General features: G+C 61.7%; 5 protein-coding genes across 5 annotated transcripts; 4 read left to right on the forward strand and 1 right to left on the reverse strand.

Moving 5' to 3' along the window:
* Positions 1-254: 254 nt before the first annotated feature.
* On the reverse strand, positions 255-1,787 carry PLICBS_010275 (uncharacterized protein; the record flags this gene model as incomplete). The annotated part of the gene is made up of 4 exons (XM_018326629.2): positions 255-1,360; positions 1,411-1,559; positions 1,618-1,651; positions 1,709-1,787. 4 exons carry the CDS (start codon positions 1,785-1,787, stop codon positions 255-257), a joined length of 1,368 nt encoding a protein of 455 aa, XP_018174949.2.
* Positions 1,788-4,342: 2,555 nt separating this feature from the next.
* Positions 4,343-7,087, forward strand: PLICBS_010276 (uncharacterized protein; the record flags this gene model as incomplete). The annotated part of the gene is made up of 3 exons (XM_018326626.2): positions 4,343-4,491; positions 4,707-4,731; positions 4,823-7,087. The coding sequence occupies 3 exons, from the start codon at positions 4,343-4,345 to the stop codon at positions 7,085-7,087; spliced, it is 2,439 nt and encodes an 812-aa protein (XP_018174946.1).
* A 958-nt stretch (positions 7,088-8,045) lies between these two features.
* PLICBS_010277 (uncharacterized protein) lies at positions 8,046-14,601 on the forward strand (the record flags this gene model as incomplete). The annotated part of the gene is made up of 4 exons (XM_018326625.2): positions 8,046-8,717; positions 8,837-9,237; positions 11,509-11,644; positions 13,003-14,601. The coding sequence occupies 4 exons, from the start codon at positions 8,046-8,048 to the stop codon at positions 14,599-14,601; spliced, it is 2,808 nt and encodes a 935-aa protein (XP_018174945.2).
* Positions 14,602-15,665: 1,064 nt separating this feature from the next.
* Positions 15,666-17,612, forward strand: PLICBS_010278 (uncharacterized protein; the record flags this gene model as incomplete). The annotated part of the gene is made up of 1 exon (XM_018326624.2): positions 15,666-17,612. One exon carries the CDS (start codon positions 15,666-15,668, stop codon positions 17,610-17,612), a length of 1,947 nt encoding a protein of 648 aa, XP_018174944.2.
* A 641-nt stretch (positions 17,613-18,253) lies between these two features.
* PLICBS_010279 (U3 snoRNP protein) lies at positions 18,254-20,551 on the forward strand (the record flags this gene model as incomplete). The annotated part of the gene is made up of 1 exon (XM_018326623.2): positions 18,254-20,551. The coding sequence occupies one exon, from the start codon at positions 18,254-18,256 to the stop codon at positions 20,549-20,551; it is 2,298 nt and encodes a 765-aa protein (XP_018174943.2).
* Between the last annotated feature and the right edge of the window lie 199 nt (positions 20,552-20,750).

Below are 20,750 nucleotides of genomic sequence, written 5' to 3' on the forward strand. Positions count from 1 at the left end.
GCAGCGGCACTGCCCGCAAACGCTAGCGATTGTGTCCGAAGCCGAAGACAAAGACCAGAGAGCCGGTACTGTCAAGACGGCAATGACGACGTACGCCTAGTAACATTCGTCCTGCACGGCTGAGACGAGGCGCACTACGGTAAGCGCTATTGAATTCCACCACCCGGGCAGCTGGGACGCGATGACGTCTCTCAGCTGGAAGAGAGAGAGGGACTCGTCTCGTAGGGCCGCTGAAGCGAGCGCCTGCCCTCGGCTTAGGATCGAGTCGTTAGTTCTCCCATCTTAGCGGTGACGTTCTCTGCCACACCGCCGTTCATCTCTTGAGGTCTCCCATTTGGCGTTTCAGCTCTCTGCCCATCAACGACGTGGGACGGCGGAGGCAGTGCATGCGCGGGCGATGGGTTGAGGAGATTTGTCGACGGAATGAGCTTCGACCACGCCGCGGGGTTGATGGTCAACCCGAAGCCAGGCTTGTCCAAGTCCGCCGTTGTGAGGTAGCCCTTGGTCGGGATCGGCTCGTCGGTGAACAAGTCGCCGAACACGGGCAGCACACTGCGGCCGTCGGGGGAGTTGGCCAGATACTCTTGGAACGGAGTGTTCGGTTGCGAAATGACGAAATGATAACTGTAAGGTCCGCTGGCGTGCGGCACAACGGGAATGTCGTATGCTGCCGCCATGGCCGCCACTTTGAGCAGCTCCGTCATGCCTCCGAGCCACATGACATCCGGCTGGATGATGTCGAGGTTTCGACCTTCAATGAGCTTGCGGAAGCCGTACCGCGAGTATTCGTGCTCGCCCGTAGTGAACTTGACCGTGGGATGAGCCCGCTTGATCTGTGCGAAGCCATCGGTATCGTCTGGCGACAGGCACTCTTCCCACCAGTTGATGTTGAGATCCTGACAGGCTTTGACGAGTTCAATGGTGTAGGACACGTTCAAGCTCATGTAGCAATCCACCATGATAGGGAAGTCGGGTCCGACTGCCTCGCGGTGCTTGCGGAGGAACTCGACATTCTTGCGGAGGCCGCTGTGGCCCTCTTCCGGGCAGAACGGCAACGGCACCTTGGCGCCCCAGAAGCCCATTTCTCTCGCAGCAGTCGGCTGGGGGCCGGTGCAGTAGAAGTCGAGACGCTCCTTGGTGGCGCCTCCGATGAGGCGGTAGACGGGCTCGTTGCGCAGCTTGCCCAGCAAGTCCCAGATGGCCAGGTCGATCACCGAGATGATGGCGATAGGGAGGCCCTTGCGGCCGTAGAACATGGACGCCCGATACATTTGCTCGAAGAGAAGATTCGTATTGCGCGGATCGGCGCCGATAAGGAAGCGCTCAAAATGTTGGTGAACGAGCCAACAGGCGGGAGGACCTGCAAAGGTCAGTCAAGACGAACTGTTGGATCAGATGGAAGGGCCATACCTCCGAAGCCCGTGGCGAAGCCAACGGTCCCGTCCGAGGCTTCTATCTCAACGAGAAACGAGCCGAGAACATTGATGCCCCAGCTCGTGCGCGACTGGCGGTACTGTTCCCATTGGGAGCATGGCGTCGATATGTCGGTATCGATGAGCCTGACCCGCCTCTTGGTTAGCCTGTCTCGTGTTGTACTGCTTGCTGGGCGTAGCTTACCAGTGCCCTCCCTTTACATTGTGATAATCACCGCCTGCAGTATAATGTCAGTTGATTTCTTGTTGAGCCGAGTCTTGGAAGTCGTTCGCACCGGAGCCGACGCCCCCGATCACGTACGACCGCACGGCCTTGATCGTGGGGAATTTCCGAATACTTGACGTCGATGACATGGTGGCTTGACGAGAGGCGCGGGCGAGGTCAAGAGCGCTGGCGAAGCATGTGAGGAGACGAAGAGAGAGATACAGATATAGGGACTCAGGGACACGGAACGGAGGGTCGGCAAGGACAAACTAAAGCCGACGGTAATAAACAAACGGATGGCATGACTCCGCGACGCGGCGAGAAAAATGTAGCGAGGCAAGAGTGGTCAAGTGATGGCGAGCCTGGAGGCTGTGGGGAAGGCGTCGCGGTGGATCATGGCTGCCGCCGCGATGGGAGTGTTTCGGGGGGAGATAGCCCGACGAGAGAGGCGGGAAGCCTGCCACTGTCCGCGCCGAGAGACGAGAGCGGTTGGGCGGTTTCTCCACCACTCGATTGGCGGCAGCGCGGGCAACCACCGACGGGTCGAGCGCAAACTCGGCCGGCATCGCTCTGGAGGTCTATGTTTGTGCATCTGGCCCGCACGAAGTATGCCGCGATGCGATGTGCTTGCTGCGGAAGCCCTCGGCTGGGTGTTGGTTGCGGTCGAGATATGACAGAACCAAACATCTGTGTGACCGAGCATGAGATTGCGGCCCAATGGCGCTCCTGCAGCGGGCAGCCGTGTTGGTGATGTCCCCAGGGAGGCACATGCTGCTCATGGGTTCTGGACCCCTTCGACTGGGAGCTGAAGCCATCGCCGAGCACGTCCTGGCGGGATGCGTGATGGGACCCCTGACCCCCGTCGCGGTCTTGCCGCACTGCCGAGGGGGGGGGGGATTGAGATGCTGTCATGGGCGCCATCGGTCGCCCGATACTGCGATGCAAAGATAGGTACGACGAGGTTGTATAAGACGAATTACCATATACGTAGTACGTTTTGCGGCAGGAAAGGTCGAGATGGCTTGTGCCTGGCAACGACGGGAGAAACCAGTGGACACGGCGCTGGTTCGTCGACGTACGACGGGTGGCCGTTTCGGCCTTGAGCAGCAGCAAACCTTGGCTTGTCTACAGATCGCGCGTGACACGGGGTTCCAATATCAAACGGCAGGGACCACAGTGTGTGCCTTCCCTGCGATTGCCCATCATTTCACGTCACGTCGGAGGCTCGGAGCTTGAGAAGGAACGCCCGAGGTGCTTGCAGCCTGCAGCGTGTGGCCTGTCCCCAGCTGTCACCCCCGCGTGGAGTGGGGGGCATCCCTGGCGACCCGTCATGCCGGTCTGATTGTGCCTCCCGCCTGGTTTGCTCTTCACCTCAGCCTCTGTGAGGTGGTTCTGCACAGATCGAATGCCGATGTTCGGCTGCCCCCTGGACGATGGGACCACTGCATGAGGTGCAGCGGCAGAGCGGACGTCACAATGGCACAGGCCACCCACAGGCCGCCCGCAGCAGCGCAGTCGACGCAAAGTGGCGAGCGGAGCATCCGTGGCTTGCATGGCCTTGGGTGGGAAGCTTCCCGGCAAACCTTGCCCCAGCTTTCGCTCCCGCAACTGCCCCCCAGGCCCCAGCACGTCACAAGCACCTGGCGGGCACCTCAGTCGAGAGCGCGGAACCTTAGCTTGGACCCCGGGCGGCCGGGCTCCAGGGGGCTGCAGCACATGTCACCAGTGGCCCAAGCTCCCCCGCCACCGCCGCGCCACCAACCTTAGCTGATGCCGCCTGGCAATTTCTGGCCTCCAGGCCGAGCCGCCACCACCCAGGATCCGCGCTGCGCAGCCCGAGGGCGCTGGCCGGCAGAGTGTCTCGTGTCGCTCGAGTTTCTGGCTGTTGCTCTCCGAGCCCGATGGGCTGTCGAGTCGCACGGGTGGCTTCAGAGCCCAGCCAGCCGGCGCGCCTCTTCCCCGCGGGCAAGCAAGCAAGCAGGCAAGCAAGCAAGCGCGTGGGGCGGGCGGGCGAGCGGGCGCGGTGAGCGAGGTGAAGTGAGGGACCTAACTGAAGCGAAGTCAAGCAAGTGACTTCCATGGGGTGCGGTTTTGGTTTGCGCGTCTCGGGGCGCCGAGGGTGGTGCAGCTGAAGAAGAAGCTCCGCCGGATAAGCTACTGAGTGCCCGATTCACTAGACGACCAGACAGGCAGGGCAGGGCAGGCAGGCTGGCGGGCACCTCAGGTTTCTGGCTGTGCGAGCCGGCTTTCCGCAATTCCCCAATCCTCATCATCGCCATCCAGGACGCTTCGGCACGCCCGTCTGCCCTCGTCTCTCTCTCATCGCTGCCCAGGCACGGCTAGGGCAGACCTTCTTCGCGGACCCAAGCGACGACCCCGGCCGCCCGCCCCTCCAGCGTCGAGTCCGCCCGTCAGTCAGACGGCCCGCCAGCTGCGCGGTGCGACCCGGCAGTCGAGTCGAGTCGAGCCTCGAACCCACCTCCACTCCGCATCTCCCAGTCCGTGTTAGCACCAAAATCGGTCGCTCGCTCGGGGCCAGGACATTCGACTCCGAGCCTCCTTCTCCCTCCCGCGTCGCTCGCCTTTGTCCCGAATGCGCGCCTCCGTTGCTGCTCGCTCGCTCCGGCCTGCTGCATCCTGCCCCGGCCTTGGTCCCTGATCCAATCGACTGTCGGCGGGGGCTGTCTCACCCGGTCCTGGCGACATGCACAGCAGCCCCGACGACAAGCTGCGGTCGCCCTCTGGCGCCTCGGCCGCCGGACGCACCCAGCCCGAGCTCGAGAGCGACTCCCACAGCGACGACGACGATGCCGCCTCGCGCAGCGGCAAGCGGAAGCGCCTTATCTCTGTTTCGTACGTCGCGTCCCTCCTCCTCCCGCCTGCTCTCGTCTGTGCTGCCCGGCTTGATTCGTGGTGCAATGTTTTGCCGTCGCATCGCATCATCGCGTCCCCTTCTCCACTCTGCCGAGACCCATTTGCTTCTTGCGCCGTTGCCCCATGTCGCCGCCCTCATCCCCCTCGTCTGACCATCAAACTGTGCGAGCCGACACTTACATTCCCATTACCAGGTGCGAGATCTGCAAGCAACGAAAGGTACGTCTGCTCATTGCCATGCTCGACGACATGCCGACCGTGATGGACTCCTCGCTGGTATGAAGAGGCTGGCTGACGCTGCTCGTCCCAGGTTAAATGCGATCGCGGCCAGCCGTCCTGCGGCTGGTGTGCTCGCAATGGCGCGATATGCGAGTACAAGGAGCGCAAGCGACCAGGCCTTCGCGCTGGTTTCGGCAAGGAGCTGCAGGAACGCATGGACAAGCTCGAGGCCATTCTCAAGTCACATTCTGAGATTATCCAAGCTCACATCACCCCAAACGCGTCGGCCACGCTGGCCAGCATCCGCAACAGCAATCCGAGCTTGCCCAGTGATATTGGCACCCCACGGGACCATACGAGCATATACAAGCCCTCGGAACCCGCCAGCACGCCACAGGGCGACCTGACTGCCTATCCGCCAAAGACGAGCTTCAGTGCCGGCTCGCAGGGCGCCGACTTCAACCTCCCGTCGACGCCCAGCATCCATGACAGTCTCCGACCGCAGATGCATATGAGCGGAAGCTCTGCATCGGTCCAGCTACCGCCGATACAGTCGAATCCTGCTTTGCACGAGTACTATGGGTCTCAGACGCCGAGCATGCAGCCGGGACCCGGCACTCTGCCTCCGCCTGGCGGAGTGTCAACCGCTGACCAGGACATGCCTCCGTACGATCTCCTTTACGCTTTAGTTGATCTGTACTTCAAGCACATCAACTCATGGTGCCCGATATTGCACCGGAAGACGACCCTGGATTCTCTGTTTGGGCCATCGACGTTCCAGGAGACGGACAGGATCCTCTTGCACGCCATCGTGGCGACAACAATGCGCTATTCCACAGACGCCCGACTCACGGAGGAGCGGCGCCAGCACTACCACCGGGTTTCCAAGGAGCGCGTATTGTTGTACGGGATGGAGAACTCTTCGGTGAAATCGCTCCAGGCGCTCGTCATTTTGGCCCTCGATCTCTGCGGCAGCAGCAACGGACCACCAGGCTGGAACATCATGGCGCTCATCACCAGATCCGTGGTGCAGCTCGGTCTCGCAGTCGAGACCAACTCCTTCAGTGTCTCGCCCAACTACAAGTCAATCTATACGCTGAGGGCCATGGTTCTACCAGAACCAAAAGACTTTATCGAGGATGAATCGCGGCGGAGGCTCTTCTGGATGATCTATCTGCTTGACAGATACGCGACGATTGCAACGGCGTTCGAGTTTGCATTGGCCGACAAGGAGATTGACCGGACGCTGCCTTGTCGCGATGACCTCTGGGTAAAGAACGAAAAGGTCGATACGAAATGGTTCAAGACGAGACACCACCACGGAGACCAGCCGGAGCAGGAGACGTCGCAGCCGGAGAACCTTGGTGCCTTTGCGTACTACATCGAGATTTTGGGGATCTTGTCCAAGATACACCAATTCCTCAAGCAACCCGTTGACATCAGCGCGTTGAGCGACGTGGAGCAGTGGCAGTTCCGGTACAAGGAGTTGGACAACGAGCTGACGCAGTGGAAGTTTAGCCTTCCCAGCGAGTTTGGCAACATGTCGCGGCTGTATCAGCCTGGGATCGGCAAGAACATAAGCTGCACCTGGATTATGCTTCACGCGACCTATCACACGGCTGTCATCCGATTGCACTCGTCGGCAGCATACCCGACGACCCGATCGCCCATCTTTGCGCCATCGTACAGCGCCTCTCAGAGGTGCCACGCTGCCGTCGAGAACATTGCCGCCTTGGGCGAGTTTGTCGTCAACAATGGGATGCTGTCTAAGCTAGGGCCCCCGTTTGCGTTTACCATTTGGGTATCGGCCCGGCTACTGCTGGTGCACGGCTCTACAGTCGAGCGCAACGTGTCGCCTCAGATCAGCGTCTTCGTCGAGACCCTACGCGAGATGGGGAGGTACTGGCCAGTGGCCGCCCGCTACTGTGGATTGCTGCAGAGGGTTCTGGATGAGTACGCCGACAGCGAGAGACAGGGTGGCGGCGTCACGCCGAGCTCAGTCCGCATCCTGGCTGACATGAGACGCACCGCCTTCGATCTGGACTTTCTCATTTCTCGCCAGCCTCGTCAAAGTGCGGCGGCACCGCATCTCCAGCGTGTGCCCAGCTTGACTCCAGCGAAAACGCCGGCCCCGAACGAGCTCGAGTACCTGGACGTGTTTGACTTCTTCAACATGCCCCGTCTGCCGTTCGGCGCGGACAATGGCGGCTTGGCACCCGAAACGTCCATGGAGGCGCAGAACGGTAGCTCTGGTCAGGTCATCGGACCGCTCAACGAGTTCAACATTACCAACTTCATGGTGGACGCCAACAGCGATTGGCTCTTCAAGCAAGAAGGCCCAAAATTCATGGCCTGAGGACGGGCGTGCTTCGAGACATGGGCAGGGCCGGATGCTGCCCGCGTGCCTGCTTGGCCGGTTGGAAATCGAGTTCGGGACAGTTCCCTCGAATGTGCTATTAGGCAATGGCGTTGGGCTACAAGGAAGCGGGTGGCGCAAACACTGACGGACAGGGCGTTGTATTACACTGCGAAACAACTGTGGGACACAAAGTCGAATATTCGTGAAGGACGGAAGGTCGGGCACTGGGCTCCAAAGACGGACGCGTGATGTCCCCGGGAGGGATTCGCCGAAGGTCAAGTGCTCCTGGCTGAGGGTGGGCCGGAGAGTAAGCACTTGCGATTAACTCGGCGGGTGGGTGGCGCAGTTTCGTGACGACGGGGGTCAAGGCTGAGCAAATGTACAAAGGAAAGCGATGGCAATTTTAGTACGAGTATACGAAGGGTATGCAAATACTAGCTAAGAAACAATTGCATTGAGTAAAACGTACGTAGATGGTCTGGACGCGCCGGCACTTGTGGCACAGCTTCGGAGAGAGCCGAGAGGAGGAGAAGCCTAACCAGGCAGGGTCCTGCACTAGTAGACGACGACGACCTGAGATAGTAGTAGTAGCGCTGAATCCTTGGATCAGTCTCAAGGCGTGCGCTTCCTTCGAGGCAGGCCTGTCTGTTCTGGACCCCTTCGATGGTGCTGCACCGCCCCGAGCGCGCCGGCGAGGCATCCTTCGGCAAGGATCCGGGGCTCGGGGACTTGCAGCTTCCAGACGCAAGGCGCGTCGCATTACTAGCTAGTCCTTTGACTACCCACGATGCGACCGACACAATGGCATGACCGAGAGTGGAATGCTTCGACGAGCCTTCACTTTCAACAAGAGTATTTAGACTACGGCCGAGGTCTTGGTGCTCGCTCACTTCGCACGACAACGACGCCTTGACGACCCGCCAGCGAAATCCGGCCTAGAGAAAGCGCAGGCGCAATGTCCGACGCGGAACATGCCGCGCCGGCGGCTTCGGAGAAGCGCAGCGGCAACGAGAACGACGGCGGCGACAAGACGAAGGACAAGAGGCCGGGCTGGCCGCTGTGGAAGAAGCTCGCCGTCGCTGGGGCCATCTTTCTGGTCGTCGTCGGCCTCGCAGTCGGTCTCGGCGTGGGACTAACACGCAGCCGCGGCGGCGGCGACAGCGACAGCAGCGACGACGAGAAACGCGACGGCGGCGCTCCTCCTCCTCCAAGCAACGGGACCGGCTCATCGCGCAGCTCCGTCTGGCGCCCCAAGGCGGGCACGAGCTGGCAGATTGTGCTCAGGAACCCCGTCGACCTGGGCTCTGGCGGCGGAGGCAGCGGCGTCACGCCGGACGTGGACGTCTACGACCTGGACATGTACGAGAACTCGGCGGCGACATTTCAGAAGCTGCACGGGGCGGGGAAGAAGGTCGTGTGCTACTTCAGCGCGGGGTCGTACGAGGACTGGCGCGCGGATAAGGGGGAGTTTAAGGACGTGGACTTGGGGAAGCCGCTGCGTGGGTGGGCGGGGGAGAGGTGGTTGAAGCTGGGGAGCGAGAATGTGAGGCGCATCATGAGCAAGAGGGTCGAGTACGCGGCGCAAAAGGGGTGCGACGCCATTGACCCGGACAACGTGGACGGCTACGTATGCACCCCCCTTTCTCTTCCCATTCCCCTTCACTTGGCCAAGTACCAGCACCTTGCGAGAGGCCAAAGCAGCTATCAAGTTCTCGCGCGGCTGACATACGATGGCACGACGGGCAGCAAAACGACAACGGGCTGGGCCTCACAGCCAACGACACCATCTCCTTCGTCACGTTCCTGCAGGCCGAGGCGTCGCGGCACAACATGTCCATGGGGCTCAAGAACGCGGCCGGCATCATCCCGGAGGTGCTGCACCTGTGCGACTTTAGCGTCAACGAGCAGTGCGTCGAGGAGGGCGAGTGCGAGGCCTTCGCGGCGTTTGTGTCCGCGGGGAAGCCCGTCTTCCACATCGAGTACCCGGACGGCGTGGACGGCGAGAACGCGGCGGGCGGCAAGATTTTGAAGGCAGCGGCGGAGGAGATTTGCGGGCGCAAGGGCAAGGCCAAGGGCGCGGAGGGGTTCAGCACGGTGATGAAGAGGATGGAGCTGGACGGCTGGGTCGAGTACTGCGATGGGAAGGTGTATGAGACGAAGACGACGAAGCCAAGGGGAAAACGGAGTTGGAGGTGAGAGGAGGGCCGCTGCCATCCATAGGAGGACCGGCCCGGATGGCGACGGCGTGGATGTGATGCAATGTGATGTCCTGCTGCGCGATAATACGATATGATACCCTCATCAGCTTTCATATAACATATCAAAGGGTGCGGCACGTGCGGCGGTCGTTGTAAGTGCCGGGGCCCCGGGCACGGTTTTGAAACGCCGCCCACATGTCCTATAAATGGAGCAGCGGGCGCACAGACAGGGTTTTCCCTGGGGCGAACGGACTGTCTTTTTCGCATGTCGCAGATGGGTGTCTGCGTGTGCAGGTTGTCGGAACACGGGCCAACAGGTTGTGAGAGGTGACGGGCCACGCGCCATGCAGTGCAGAGCGCGTCGACAAAACATGACAGGCATGGCATAGCATGGCATGGCGTGGCGTGGGCCCGTGCCAAGTCCTGTTGTACACGAGCGAACCTAGGTGCGAGGCGCAGCTTCCAAGCTGCAGAGGGTGTCGCTGGGTATTGCTGGCCTCGCTGGCATGATGGGAAATGTGGTTGAAGACGGATGGGAGAGGTGCTGCGCCGGAAGCGGCCAGGCCATGAGAGACAGAATGGTCGCGGCGCCGCGATAGGCCTAGCGCGGTGTGCGCTGTTGGGAGGGAACCGTCCGGGGACTTTCCATCTCGTTCACGCTGCCGCTGGAAACATCTGCAGCACCTCACCTTCGCTCTCTGTGAGGACCCATCTGTTGGCTGCGCCGTGTTCCAGGCCTTGCAGGCTCCACTGCCCAAGCTCCGCAGCATGCGCCCGGCTCGAAGCGAGCCGCAGCACGAGGGCCGTGTCAATTTGGCTTACTACTGCAGGCAAGCATGTGAAGGAGGCAAGTATGTACGAAGCGAGGCCGGACCGAAGAGGCGCATCAGCAAATATATGCGTGCGCATTAGAGTCCTCGTCTAGCCGGGGCTCAATACATCAGGTAGGCAGTCCCCACTGTTGGCCTGTGCCGTCCAGTGGGTGTTGGCTGCTCGGACGCTTCCAGGTTCTGCCCCGATCAGTGATCAGTGATCGATGGCACACGGACGGCGAGCTCCCGGGGGGTTTGGACCCCACTGGTTTGCCGGGCCAGCCGCCGCCAGCGGTATCCAGCTCAGCTCCCGCGCGACCGTAGGCTAAAGGATGGAAGTGACCGCATCCCCGACAGCGAGCCTGGCCCGCTCACGTCGCTCCCGAGTCGTTTTCCCTCTCTAGGTCGCGCTCGCTGGCCCAGGCCCAGCTACTGGAGCTGTCGCCGCCGTGGCGGCCCAGGAGCTCCCCCGGTCGTCGTTCGTTTCGGCGCAGCGCCACCACAGCTCAACAAGCTGGAAGCTTCCAACAAGCTTTAGGACAGCGCCAGGGAGATACGTGTTATACTTTGTACAGGCCACGGAGTCATCCACCAGCTCATCAGGGGCTGCGACGCCGGTGGTGCGATGCACCATCTCCAGGACTCCCGACCTGACCGCACGGTTTAGGTAGGCGATAGATTGATACCTGAGCCATCCATCCGCCCCAAAACCCCCCAACGACGCACCGTATCCACGCCCTTCCCTGCTGTGGTGCGAGGACCGGTCAGACCGCCAGCCGCCGCCTGCTTTCCCCCCAGCGCTTCCATCCCATCCCATCCCATCCCATCCACATCGTACCTCCGATCTGAGCTAGCCTTGCTGGTCGTACCCGTGCCGTCGTCACCGCCAACCGTTTTGACGAGCTTGGCCACCTCACTCTATCTTTTCTCCCCCCCTCCTCCCAACAACCTACAGCAAACCTCTCCTTCACCCACATTGCTCCCGCCCACCTCGAGTCCTGCGCTCGTCCGACTTGCGCGCGATACAAAGCTCCGTTGCGGACCGTTGCGTAGCTGGAGACGCCGAGACCTTCGTCCTATCTATTAATCTCTAATCGACCAAAATGGGGAGCTACACGTTCAAGTGGTGAGTCGATTCCCGATCGTTGTTCTGCCAGGCCCGACGGCAGAGCTCGCAGAGGTGGCGAGTCGAGCTGGGAGGGGAGAAAAAAAAAATCGAGGCAACACTGGCGTCATCGTCATCGGCACCCGCTGGCTCGGCCGCCGACAATCGCAGCGGCCATCTTGCTTGACCAGCGATTGCGAATGCACCATCCACCGCGAGCTGCTTCCTCTCGATGCCATGAATTGGTCGAGCTCCGTTGGGCGCCAGGGTGAATATCGCTGACAAATTTCTTTCCGCGCACAGGGAGCATCCCGCCGAGGAGGCCTACGTCACAGGCACTTTTGACAACTGGCAAAAGACGGTCAAGCTCGAGAAGAGCGATGGCGTCTTCCAGAAGACGGTGGACATTGCGCACCCTTCGCACAAGATCTACTACAAGGTACGTGGACGCAAGCCCGGTGTTGTTCCGTTTCTTCGTGTCTTCGGTTCTTCAATGGCCGTTTCCCTTGCCGAATTGCACGATTGCACCCCGGGCCTGGTCAAACATGGTTTCGCCGCTCCCTCTGTCTGCCTGCGCGAGTGCGTGCGACATGGACACAATGGTCTGCCTGGCCGGTCCGTCTCAGCCTGCTGCATTCAACTATAGCGCCCTTTGCGACACACCCCGACGGTCCCGCGCCCGCCGATCGACCAACCACGGACAGCGACCCCGGCGCAGCGAGAGCGACGACGAATGCGAAACATGCATCTCATGGCCTGGCCGCCGCATCAATTGGCGCCGAGGGAGACGGCGATGCTCGACTGCGGACGTCGGAGCCATTGTCGCACGCTCCCTGGTGCGCATTGTCGGCCACGGGAAGCTCCCATCAAGCTCGGGCAGCTGCAATTGTGGGCCGACGGCTGGCGGATCAGGGGTTTTGCTCTGGCGGCCTCGTCGCATCGCCCATCGACAGCGTTCCCGCCTGGCGCTGCCTGGCGTTGCTTTGCGTTGAGTTGCGTTGCGGCGCGGCGGCGCGCGCCTCCACCGCCCGGGCTGGCTACCTAATTTCCCGTGCAGGCGAGCAAGCGCTCATGCTCGGCCGACGGCGGGCCCGACCAAAGCCGAGGGGTGAGCGAGGGCTGCCGCGGTCGTGTGGCGACGACGGACGCGATCGAATCCGAGGTGCGACTGTCGCCCTCGTGAGCCTGTCGCAGACGGCATGGTGCCGTGCCTCTCGGTGCCTGGATGCGGACGAGCTCAGACACTGGAGACCGCGACAGGCGAGACACGGCGCTGGGGAAATCGACCAAGGTACCCTAGCGGGTGGGATAGCGCGCGTGGCCCGCCCCCGACGCCGAGCAGTGACGCCTGCGTCGCCCCAGCTGAGGCACCCGACCTGAAGCACCCGGACCCGACAGTGCACACTGGGGGGTGCGAGTGTTCCCCCCCCAATGGCCCCCCCTGACGGGACCTTCCACGGCCTTCCTCGACTCCTCCGGATGCTTGCGTTCGTCGCCCACGAACACGACAGGGTTCCTGAACCGAGCCCCAATGCCCGCCCCCCCAGCACAGCACCAAAAGCCCTGCGCGAGCCCTGCGCGAAGCCCTTCACTCCACTCACACGACAGCGACCCACCCACCACGCACAGCATTGGGGCCAGCCCCTTGCTCCAGCCTCCCCGCTTGCATATATCTCACGTCACGCCCGCGCCCATTCGCTGCCCAGTTGTCCACTTGTCATCAAACAAAATCTCTTTCTTGCATTTGAGTTGAGCGCCCGGGCCAATTCGCTGACCCGGTCCACTCGACATTTATAGTTTGTTGTCGACAACAACTGGACCATCAACGAGTCCTCGCCTCACGAGCCAGACAGCGACGGCAACGTCAACAACTTCCTGACCCAGGCCGACCTCGAGCACCCGAGCTTCAGCAGCTCCATCCTCAACACCGTCACCCCCGAGTCCACCACCGTCGCAATGGCCGGCAAGAAGAACAACAAGAAGAAGCAGCAGCAGAAGGCCCAGCAGGCCGCGGCGGCCACCAAGCCTGCCGAGACCGCGCCCGCCGAGACCGCTGCCGCCGCCCCTGTCGCCGCCGAGGTGGTCCCCGTTGAGGCTGCGACCGCCGAGCCTACGGCTGCGGCCGCCACCACTGCCGCTGTCGTTGAGCCCGTTGTTCCCGTTGCCGCCGAGAGCAGGGAGGACACTGCCACGCCGTCCATCGTCCCCGGCGGCTTCCCTGAGACCCCGGCCAACGAGGAGGACAAGACGGTCAGCGTCAACCCCCTGCCCGCTGCGCCCGGTGCTGTCAACCCCATCACCCTGGAGCCCGGCGAGAAGATTCCCCAGGGCGTCGCCGCGCAGGGCGTCAACGACAACGTCAAGCTCGACAAGGAGTCGTACGAGAAGAGCGATGCGCTCCCCGGCGTCGTCGCGACTGACCTGCCGCCCGTCTCCAAGAACACCATCCCCGAGTCCAGCCTGCCAATTACCAGCAACAAGGATGCCACCATCAACACCGTTGGCCCTGGCGCCACCACCGCTGCCCTGGCTGGCCAGGTTCCGCTCGAGTCCAAGGACGCCAAGGTCCCCGAGGTCGTCAAGGAGAGCCAAGAGAAGGCCGGCGTCGCCCCCGAGGCCTCAGCCGTCCCGGAGGAGGTCAAGGAGAAGGCCGCAGTTGAGGAGGAGCTCAAGAGCAAGGTTCAGGAAGCTCCCGGAACCTCCGAGGGCCACGCTGGCGTCGGCGCCGAGAAGCAAGAGAACACCGGTCTGATCGCCGGAGCTGCTCTCACTACCGGTGGTGCTGTTGCTGCTGCGGCCATTGCTGCCAAGGACAAGGTCGCCGAGACTGCTGGCCCCACCGTTAACAACGCCGCCGCCGCCGCCACCGACGCCGCCAACAAGAACCTGCCTGACTCCGTCAAGGCCCAGCTGCCCGAGGCGGCCCAGAACCACCTGGCCGCTCAGTCCAAGGAGACCACCCTGGAGGAGGTCTCCCCTCAGGTGCCCGCCGAGGTCAAGGAGTCGCTCACCGAGGCTGGCAAGAGCCCTGAGGCGGCTGCCAACACCGAGGCCGTTGTTGAGAAGAAGCAGGTCGAGTCCGAGCTGCTCAAGGAGGTCAAGTCGGTGCCCGCCGTCGACGAGACCAAGCCCGCCGCTGCCGCGGCCTCCGAGACCAAGCCTGTCGCTGCCAAGGCCCCCGAGACTAAGCCCACGGAGACGGCGGCGACACAGGGCAAGGCTACCGAGGCGAACCCCGAGGCTGCCAAGGCCGAGGCCGTCAAGGCCGGTGCTGCCAACGGTGCCAACGGCACAGAGACGAAGCCCGCCGAGGCCAGCCAGCCCGCCTCCGCGCAGGCCAAGAAGAAGAGCCGCCTGAGCACCATCTTCAGCAAGCTCAAGGAGAAGCTCAAGTAAACGCGCCAAAGAGAAAACGAGGAGATGAGAGGGAAAGAGGTTCCATGTTGAGGTTCAATTTGCGGTAATGGTTTTTCTTTTTGGCTTGTCGAGTGTTACCTGTGTCAAATGATTCCCCCAGATTCTGCGATAGGAGAGAATGGTCAAAGCCGTTGGGACGTCTGGTGCCAACCGTCATATACCTAGGTAATTCATGATCATTTTCGGAGTCGCCCCGTCTTGTTTGATTCGGCACCGGCAACCATGTATAACAGGATGTGGTGGCGTTGGCTGATGTCTTGGGCTGGGCGGTTTGGTGGAAAGGCAATTGTCAAGTAGTTTATCTTCACTACATATATACCGACGGGAATGAGAAACCACGTCACGGTGCTTATGGGTGGTCGCCTGGTTTGTGTAGTCACGTTGCGCTCCTGGTCGAGCAGTGCTGTAGTACCTGTTCGGCGGGCGGGTCATGGAACGTCGTTGCTACGCGCGTACTTTCGGGAAGCATGCATGTCAGCTCTCGGGATCGGACCTCAGACGTCAGTCATTAAGCTTTAATCAATCCGATCACCCCGCATCCTCCAACCTCTGCCGTCTTGCATTCCCACGTGCCGACATTGAGTGGTGATGAAGCTATCCAAGTCATATGTGACATCACGTGGCGGCCGCTGACTAAGGCAGCGGAAGGGAGGCAACGGGCCGGCAATTCCAAGTGGTGCCTCATCGTCACGATTCGCCCCGCTGACTCGACTCGCTACCTATCTATCCACCAGTCCCGGGGTCCGTCCCAAGTTGGGACCCCTCTTGCTCGACATCACATCCTTACGTTGCACAATCATCAGCTCCTCCAGCGCGTTGTGTTGTGGCCGAGTACAGCGCTGCTTCTCAAATATCCTCTCCCGCGCCAACACCCTGTGTCCCTCGCTCACTGCCGGTGAACGCGGCCCGTGCCCTCGCCTGTGGCATGGTGACCGTTGAGGTTCCTCCCCATTGATCGACGGGTTGGCCGAGATAGTACCCCCGTTCATCTCGCGTCCGCCATCGAGACACAGCGACACGCGCCACGGTCCTGGCATCCGGCCATGAATTCGTCGAACCCGACTTTGGGCAAGTCCCTGCCAGCAACATCGAACCACCCCGCGTCGAACCAGGCCGGGCCGTCGACCACGAGCTTCGAATCCACGCGTCGACCGACGCAGACCGGGACGTCGGCGCCCCAACCGATGCCGAGAAAGGGGCAGGCCTCCAGAAAGCAGCACAAGAACCAGCGACGACCGAGCGGCGGGCTGAGGGCGAACACCGTCCTCGACGACTATGACCATATGGCGGAAATGCGGGCAGTCAGGAATCCGTCCAGCCGTCGTGGCCAGACCTCCATCACGCACCTGCTGAACTACACGGCTCCACGATCGTACCAGGATCACGGCCATCATCATCATCCGAGATCGTTCCGTCGAAACCCGACCTGGGGTCCCGGCTCGGGCTACCATGCCGCCGACAAAGCGAGATACGTCCATGCCAACTACCGCTTCGTCGTCTCGCCCGATGGCGTGTACAAGACACATGCGGCCGACGCGGACTTGTACCTAGAGTGGACCAACATCTTGCAAGTTATCGCGTCTCCCGAGTCCCAGTCGGCATCGTGCCCGATCTGCCTCTCCGAGCCAGTGGCACCGCGCATGGCCAAGTGCGGCCATATCTTCTGCCTCTCCTGCTTGATCCGGTTCATGAACTCATCCAGCGATGACGATTCAAAGTCAGGCAAAGGAGCTCGATGGAAGAGGTGCCCGATATGCGAGGACACCATCTATCTGCACGAGGTGCGACCCGTCCGTTTCTACGCCGGACAGGAGACGCCTCTGCCCAACGTCGGCGATGATGTCGTGCTGCGGCTCATGGCACGCAAGGCCAACTCCACCTTGGCTCTGCCTTGGGAAGGCGGAGCAGAGGTTCTGAACGCCGGAGACGACGTTCCCTGGCACTTCGCGGCCAATGTTTTGGATTACGCTCGCATCATGAAGGGCACGACGGAATATATGCACGGACAATACGATGAGGAAATTTCTGCCTTGACGCAGCAGGAAAGAGAAGACGAGCTCCTGTTTGGACAGGACAACGAGTGGACTCAGAAGGCCATCAAGGCTGTTACTCAAGCCAAAGAGCGGACCGAGGGCCTGGCAAATCCCGAAGCAGGCACATCAATCCCAGGCCCAAAGCCGTCAAAACAGCCTGGCGAGGCTGATTTTTATTTCTACAGCTCGCCGCCTCATCTGTATCTCTCGCCACTCGACATACGGATCCTGAAGACAAAGTACGGGGCCTTCTCCAACTTTCCGTCGACTCTGCTACCGAGAATCGAGCATATCTCTACGGGGCACGTTGTGGACGATGCGATGCGCAAGCGTGCGAAATATCTTGGTCACCTCCCCCGCGGCTGTGTCGTCAGCTTCCTTGAGTGCGATTGGACCGACATTGTTCCTGCGGAGACACTGGCGTCGTTCAACGGAGAGATCGAACGGCGTCGGAAGCGCAATCGCGACAAGGCTGCTCAAGAGGAGCGCGAGCGTCAGCAGGCTGAGCGCATAGAGGCTGCTGACCTCCGGCGAACCCTGGGTACGCCGAGGATGATGGAGCCAAAGGAGGAGGATGTTCAGAAGCTGGACATTTCGGAGTTCCAGCCGCTATCTGTACACTCTGGTACGACTCCTCCCGACCCTCGTCCGGGGTTTGAGACGCTGGCGTCCATGTCGACGAGCCCATCCACGCAGCGAACAGTGTGGGGAACCCGTGCGCTGGCTGCGTCGCCCGAGCTGGAGCCAACACGGCCGAATGTGGACGATGGTTGGCTCAAGGACGAGGAGCTCCTGGGCACAGCCGAGCTGGCGATGCAGCTCGAAGCCATCGATGCCGTAGAGCACGCCACCGCCGGCGGAGAAGCAAGCGTTGCGGGCGGTGGCGGTGGCAAGAAGGGCAAGAAGAAGAAGCAGAAGATTACGCTTATGAGCACGGGCGGCAGGAGAGGGAATTGAGCGATCTAGAAAGACGAGGAATAGATGTTCACACAGCTGTCTCGAGTGGGCCTTTGATTCTGACTCGAGGTCTGGGGTGACCTTGGATGGTGTGCTGCAAAAGGCGAGGGCCCGCGGGTGCGAACCGCAGTCGGAAGGACGCCGCCGCGTAGGCCATTCTGGGTTCCTTATCATAAGCAGCTTAATCATGTATAATGCGCAGCGTTGGTTTCTTGGACGGCTACAGGGAACATCAGGGCCGGTTTACTTTGTACGTGCTTGTCTTGAGGGCAATAACTCAATAAAGGAGCACTCTTACAATCAAAATATCGAGAGAAAGCAATGATAGTATATATGTGAGTGGTGACCTGGACTCGTTCCGCTGCTTGATATACCATGATGAAGAGAACATGCATCACGCCGTTAATCCAAGCAATCGGGTCAACCGCCTCAGAGACCCTGAACTGGCTGCCTTTGCCGTGTGCGGGGCGAGGATGGTGGGAGTGGTGGAGCGCAAAGGCGGTGGGCCAAAATTTTTCCCGCAGCGGCGGCAGAAAAAGTATCGAGTGTCAGCCCCGACTGAGCAGCACCAATTCGTATGCTTGCTTTGCATCGCCGCTACGACAAAACCCACGGCAAGACGCAACTCTGCACGGCATAGCATGGCCGCGGTGGCATCGCCGACACTGACGTCGACGTCGCACACGCTCACAGCACTGCCGCCGGGCATGGCGCCCGCCGCGACGAATTCGACGCCGAATGGCGAGACGCACGCCGCCTTGCTCGAGGCCCTGCGACCGGCGAACCGACATGCCTTTTTGCAGCCGGAGTCGGCGCTGCCGGCCGAGTCGCTGATGCTGGTCAAGGACACGCTCGAGGGCTTTGCGGCCCAGGTCGGCGAGGAGCAGGAGAGGCGGCTCAAGGAGAGCAGGAAGCGCAAGCGGGCTGCCGGCGCCGCTGGCAAGGGCCGCGACGAAATCGACGTGCTGAAGCTGCGAAAGGTGTACGTGGATGGATTCGAGACGGGACAGGTGTGGCAGCAGGCGAAAAAGATTATTGGTGGGGTGTTGGAATTTTCAGAGGGCGTGCTGGACGAACTGGAGGAGGCTAATGAAGTTGCCGTGGATGATGAGGATGAGGATGAGGCCGAGCCCAAGAGTCTCACCTTCGGCGAGGACGGGTTCGAGGTCGACTCTGACGAGGAAGAAGAGGAAGAGGAGTTGGGCTCGCAACTTGAGGAAGACGACGAGGATGAAGAGGAGGAAGCGGGCGATGAAGAGGCTCTCGAGGCGCTCGAGGGCCAATTGGAAGACGAATTCGACCAAGACGCACAGGAGGATGCCGAAGACGACGATGAAGACGACAAGGACGAGCAAGAATACGTCCAGGACCCTCACGGCCTCAACGATGGGTTCTTCTCCATCGACGACTTCAACAAGCAGACACAATGGTTCGAGGATCAGGACACCCGCGGCGACCCCACCACGGACCAGGTCAGCGACGACGAGGAAATCAACTGGGAGGCGGACCCGCTGGCTCCATCCAAGGGCGATGCAAAGTCATCAACAAGAAAGTCGGCTGACGACGAGGTCGGCGATGATGATGATGACGATGACGAGGAGGACGGCCCGACGTTTGGCGACATGTCTCTCGACGCGCCGGAAGGCGAGAGCGATGAGGAGGGCATGGATGAGGACCCCGAGGATGAGTCGGGAGACTTCAACGCAAACGAGGTCTACTACAAAGATTTCTTTGCGCCGCCCAGGAAGAGCAGAGGCGACAAGCCGAGGAAGTCGATCAAGTTTGACGGGCCAGCCCAAGCGCCCGCCGAGGAGGACGTCGAGCGAGCCATGGCCGATGTCCGCCGCGACCTCTTTGACGACGAGTCCGACGTGGAGGGCTCCGAGGACGACGACCTCTCGGAGGTGGACGTCGGGGACCCCAAGTCGCGCCGGTCGGCGCACGAGCGGCGACAGGCCAAGCTCGCCGAGGAGATCCGCAAGCTCGAGGCCGCGTCGGTGGCTAAGCGCGAGTGGGCGCTGTCAGGCGAGGCGCAGGCCGCGGACCGGCCGATGAACTCGCTCCTCGAGGAGGACCTCGACTTTGAGCACGTGGGCAAGCCCGTACCGGTCATCACGCCCGAGGTCAGCGAGGGCATCGAGGAGCTCATCAAGCGGCGCATCCTCGCGCAGGAGTTCGACGAGGTGCTCCGCCGGCGGCCCGACGCCGAGGGCGTGCCGCAGGGCACCCGCCGCGGCGCGCTGCCCGAGATCGACGACTCGCGCCCGGAAAAGGGCCTCGCCGAGGTGTACGAGGAGGAGCACGCCAAGAACGCCGACCCGGACGCCTACGTGTCCAAGTCGGACGAGAAGGTCCAGCGCGAGGAGAAGGAGGTCGAGGCCATGTGGCGCGACATGTGCTCCCGCCTCGACGCCCTCTCCAGCTGGCACTACAAGCCCAAGCCCGCCGCGCCCGCCATCAGCGTCGTCGCCGACGTCGCCACCATCGCCATGGAGGACGCCCAGCCCGCCACCGCCCAGGCCGTCGCCGGCGAGAGCAGCCGCATGGCGCCGCAGGAAGTCTACAAGCCCGGTGTCGCCGCCCCCGACGGCCAAGGCAGCAGCACGCCCAAGACCGAGGTCGTCACCAAGGGCGGCATGCCCCTCGCCCGCGCCGAGATGTCGCGCGAGGATCGCACCCGCCGCCGCCGCCGCCACAAGGAGCGCGTGCGCAAGGCCGGCGGCACCACATCCACATCCACGTCCACGGCGGCCGGTACCACCACCGCCAGGGGAGGAAGTAAGGGTGGCGCCACGCGCGCCCAGATGCAGCGCGAGACCGTCGCCGAGCTCAAAAAGGGCGGCGTCAAGGTCATCAACCGCAAGGGCGAAATCACCGACGTGGACGGCAACAAGGCCAAGGCCGCCAAGGCGCTGTCGAGCGGGAGCTACAAGCTCTAAAGCGGGTGTGGGTGTGGGTGGGATACGCATTGCATGCATTGTATCTGGCGTTGGGGAGGGCTGCTTCCTTTGCTGTCGCGCTACATGTACCTCGACTTCTCATTTTGCTTTCGCTACAAGTAGACCAAGCTTTGGGTCCGAAATCGACCTCTTTGAACTGCAGTCACGCGATGAGAACATTTGAAAGTGACCTGATCCC

Source organism: Purpureocillium lilacinum, assembly GCF_023168085.1.
Source record: "Purpureocillium lilacinum CBS 284.36 DNA, scaffold_8, whole genome shotgun sequence".
NCBI lineage: Eukaryota > Fungi > Ascomycota > Sordariomycetes > Hypocreales > Ophiocordycipitaceae > Purpureocillium > Purpureocillium lilacinum.